The 3,406-nt window shown below is 40.4% G+C and overlaps 1 protein-coding gene across 1 annotated transcript; it reads left to right on the top strand.

The window, feature by feature from the left end:
- Positions 1-356: 356 nt before the first annotated feature.
- Positions 357-2,723, top strand: LOC139857256 (uncharacterized). Its single transcript, XM_071845994.1, has 2 exons — positions 357-1,051; positions 1,210-2,723. The coding sequence occupies exon 2, from the start codon at positions 1,433-1,435 to the stop codon at positions 2,690-2,692; it is 1,260 nt and encodes a 419-aa protein (XP_071702095.1). The 5' UTR covers positions 357-1,051; positions 1,210-1,432; the 3' UTR covers positions 2,693-2,723.
- The last annotated feature ends 683 nt before the right edge of the window (positions 2,724-3,406 follow it).

Below are 3,406 nucleotides of genomic sequence, written 5' to 3'. Positions count from 1 at the left end.
TTGTATATACGGACTCCTTTCACCCTATTTAGATTAATGCATATGTTGATCTTTAAGACAGTGTGTTACAGATATGAAGAAATCAGGGGTTGGAGAAAAACGTCCAAGGGATACAGAAGAGCAAAGTAAGGCTGTTGATTTCATTCCTGGACTGAAATTGTCCCAACACCTCCCTGAACAAAGAAAAGACTTGTTCTTAAAGAAACTCCACAATATCGCCAAGTCACTATATCCAACAGTAATCGTAGGTGAATTTATCAGAGAACGTTTTAGGAAGATGGGTTGGGAAGAATTGCTTAATTTGAATTGTGAAAAGACGTATAGGCGCGTTGTCATTGAGTGGATGTCATCGTTGACAAAAAATGGGGATAAATTAACAGGAATAGTTGATGGAAGATCTTATACTGTTACACCTTCAGTCAATCGTGATGTTCTTGGAGTGGACACACGCAGAGATTTTTCATCGGGCCGGCATGAAGAAGTTCCCACTGTCGAAAATGGGAGAGGATGGTTAGTGGCCTGCAACGCTGTTTTTGGTGCGGATGAAGATCGTGAGCTGTACGAAGATTATGAAAAAAATGGTAAGGTGTATAAGATCTATCAGAGATGGCTGATGACTCCGTTGGCCAAAATTTTGTGGGAGATTTTGTTCTCTGAACTTCACCAGGATTCTACCTTTCCTAGAGGAGTGTGGCCACGAGAGATCTATGTTCTTCACGCTTTGGTAACAGGTAATTGTATCTATAGCTATGCACTGTTAATGATCGATGACATATGGAATATGTATGAGGACGAAAACCAGCATAACATCCCCCATGGATCTTACATTTCCATGATACTCGATCGTCTCGGAGCTGTGTCGAAAGATGAATCTGCTGAGATGATTTCACCCAAAGACTGTATGATATCAGTGGAATCATTTAAAGGTGAACTCCTTTTCTCAGTATCCCGTTCAGAAGACGGACTTTATGATAAAGTAAATGGAAAAGAACAAACATTCCCGAAATGGGATAATTGGGCTAACACGAGAAGAAGACAGGCCCTGTCTGAAGTAAGTTTTTATTTTTTTTATTTTTTTCCGTCTATCCTTATTGTGTGACGCTAATATTGTCAAAAGCAAAAAATATTTGTTAGCTACAAATCATCTCATGTATATACGGACTCTTTTCACCCTTTGTAGATTAATGCACACTGTATTTTTCAATACAGTGTCTCACAGATATGAAGAAATCAGGGGTTGGAGAAAAACGTCCAAGGGATACAGAAGACCAAAATAAGGCTGTTGATTTCATTCCTGGACTGAAATTGTCCCAAAACCCTCCTGAACAAAGAAAGGGCTTGTTTTTTAAAGAAACTCCACAATATCGTCAGAGCAAAGTCACTGCATCCAACCGAATTCGAAGGCTATACGATCAGAGAACGTTTTTCGAAGATGGGCTGGGAACAATTGCTTAATCTGAACTGTGAAAAGATATATAGGCGTGTTGTCATTGAGTGGATGTCATCGCTAACAAGAAATGGGGATGAATTAAGTGGCATAGTTGATGGGAGATGTTATAGTATCACACCTGCAGTCATTCGCGAGGTTCTTGGAGTGGACACGCGCAAAGATGTGCTATATGGACGGTTTAGTGAAATTCCCAATGGAAGAAGATGGGTAGTAGCCTGCAACACTATTTTTGGTCCGGATGAAGATCGTGCGCTGTACGAAGAATATGAATCAGATGGTAAACAGTATAAGATCTATGAGCATTGGCTAATGACTCCGTTGGCCCAAATTTTGTGGGAGATTTTGTTCTCTGAACTTCACCGGGATTCTACCTTGCCTAGTGGAGTGTGGCCACGAGAGATCTATCTTCTTCACGCTTTTGTAACAGGTGATTATTTATATAGCTTTGCACTCTTAATGATTGATGACATATGGAATATGTATGAGGACGAAAACCAGCATAACATCCCCCACGGATCTTACATTTCCATAATACTCAATAGTCTCGGAGCTGTGTCGAAAGATGAATGTGCTGAGATGGTTTCTCCCGAAGACTGCATAGTATCAAGGAGAACGTTTGGTGGTCTACTCTTTTTCTCAGAATCCTCATCAGAATGCGCACTTTATGATGACACAAGTGAAAAAGATCAAACATTCCCAAAATGGGATAAATGGGCTCAAGAAAGAGAAAAACATGTTGAGGAAAGAGAAGGGCGGGCTCAAGAAAGAGAAAAACGGGTTGAAGAAAGAGAGAAAAAGGCAGAAGAGGCAGAGATCCAGGCTCAAGAAAGAGAAAGAAGGGCTCAAGAAATGGAAAAAAGGGCCCAAGAAAGAGAAAAATTGGTTGAAGAAATGGAAAGAAGGGCCCAAGAAAGAGGGAAAAAGGCAGAAGAGTCAGAGATTTGGGTTCAAGAAAGAGAAAAACGGGTTGAAGAAATGGAAAGAGAAGCCAAAGAAAGAGAGAGAAAGGCAGAGATCCGGTTTCAAGAAACGGAAAAAAGGGTTGAGGAAATGGAAAGAAGGGTTGAAGAAAAAGAGAAAAAGGCAGAGATTCGGTTTCAAGAAATGGAAAAACGGGTTGAAGAAATGGAAAGAAGGGTTGAAGAAAGAGAGAAAAAGGCAGAGATTCGGTGTCAAGAAACGGAAACACGGGTTGAGACAGAGGCACAAGCTCAGGAAAGGGGAAAAAGGCAGATATCCTGATTCAAGAAAGTGAGAAATGTATAGAAGAAACGAGAAAACAGGCTCAAGAAACAGAAAAACGGGCTATAGAAAGAGAAAAACGAGCTGAGGAAAGAGAAAAACGGGCTGAAGAAAGAGAGAGACAGGCAGAGATCAGGGAACTTGAAAGAGAAAAACGGGTTGAAGAAAGGGAAGGAAAGGCTGAAGAAAGAGAAAGACGGGCTCAAGAAAGAGAAAAAAAGGCACGTATCCAGATTCTAGAAAGAGAAAAATGTGTAGAAGAAAGGGTAAAACGGGCTCGAGAAATTGAAAAACAGGCTATAGAAATTGCGAAACAAGCAGAGGATAAGGTTCAAGAAATGCTAAAACGGGCAGAAGAAGCAGAGACACGAGCTTTGGATGGAGAGAGACGTGCTCAAGACATGGAAAGGCAGCTGCAGATCTGGGCTTGGGAAAGACAAAAACAAGCGGTTCAAGAATTACCTTTTTTAAAGTAAATCGTAACAGAGTATAATTTAAAGTTCATGTTCGGTTTCGTTATCATAAACTCCGTTTTCTGATGAGGATTCTGAAAAGATGGATAGATCCTACGTGTGTATGGCATTCCCCTTACACTACTATTAATGGTAGTATCTTGTTTTGAGTCGACTATGGATTGAAAATGTATATAGTTCTATATCAGTGATCCGTAGATACTGAATTAATGAAGAACGATGGGCTGCTGGAATTTTTGAA

Source organism: Rutidosis leptorrhynchoides, chromosome 1, assembly GCF_046630445.1.
Source record: "Rutidosis leptorrhynchoides isolate AG116_Rl617_1_P2 chromosome 1, CSIRO_AGI_Rlap_v1, whole genome shotgun sequence".
NCBI lineage: Eukaryota > Viridiplantae > Streptophyta > Magnoliopsida > Asterales > Asteraceae > Rutidosis > Rutidosis leptorrhynchoides.
The sequence above is the reverse complement of the archived record's forward strand: the minus strand, read 5'-3'. Positions and strand labels throughout refer to the sequence as shown.

Coding starts and splice junctions, on each gene's coding strand:
- LOC139857256 (XM_071845994.1), top strand. CDS start 1,433: ATGGGCTGGGAACAATTGCTTAATCTGAACTGTGAAAAGATATATAGG.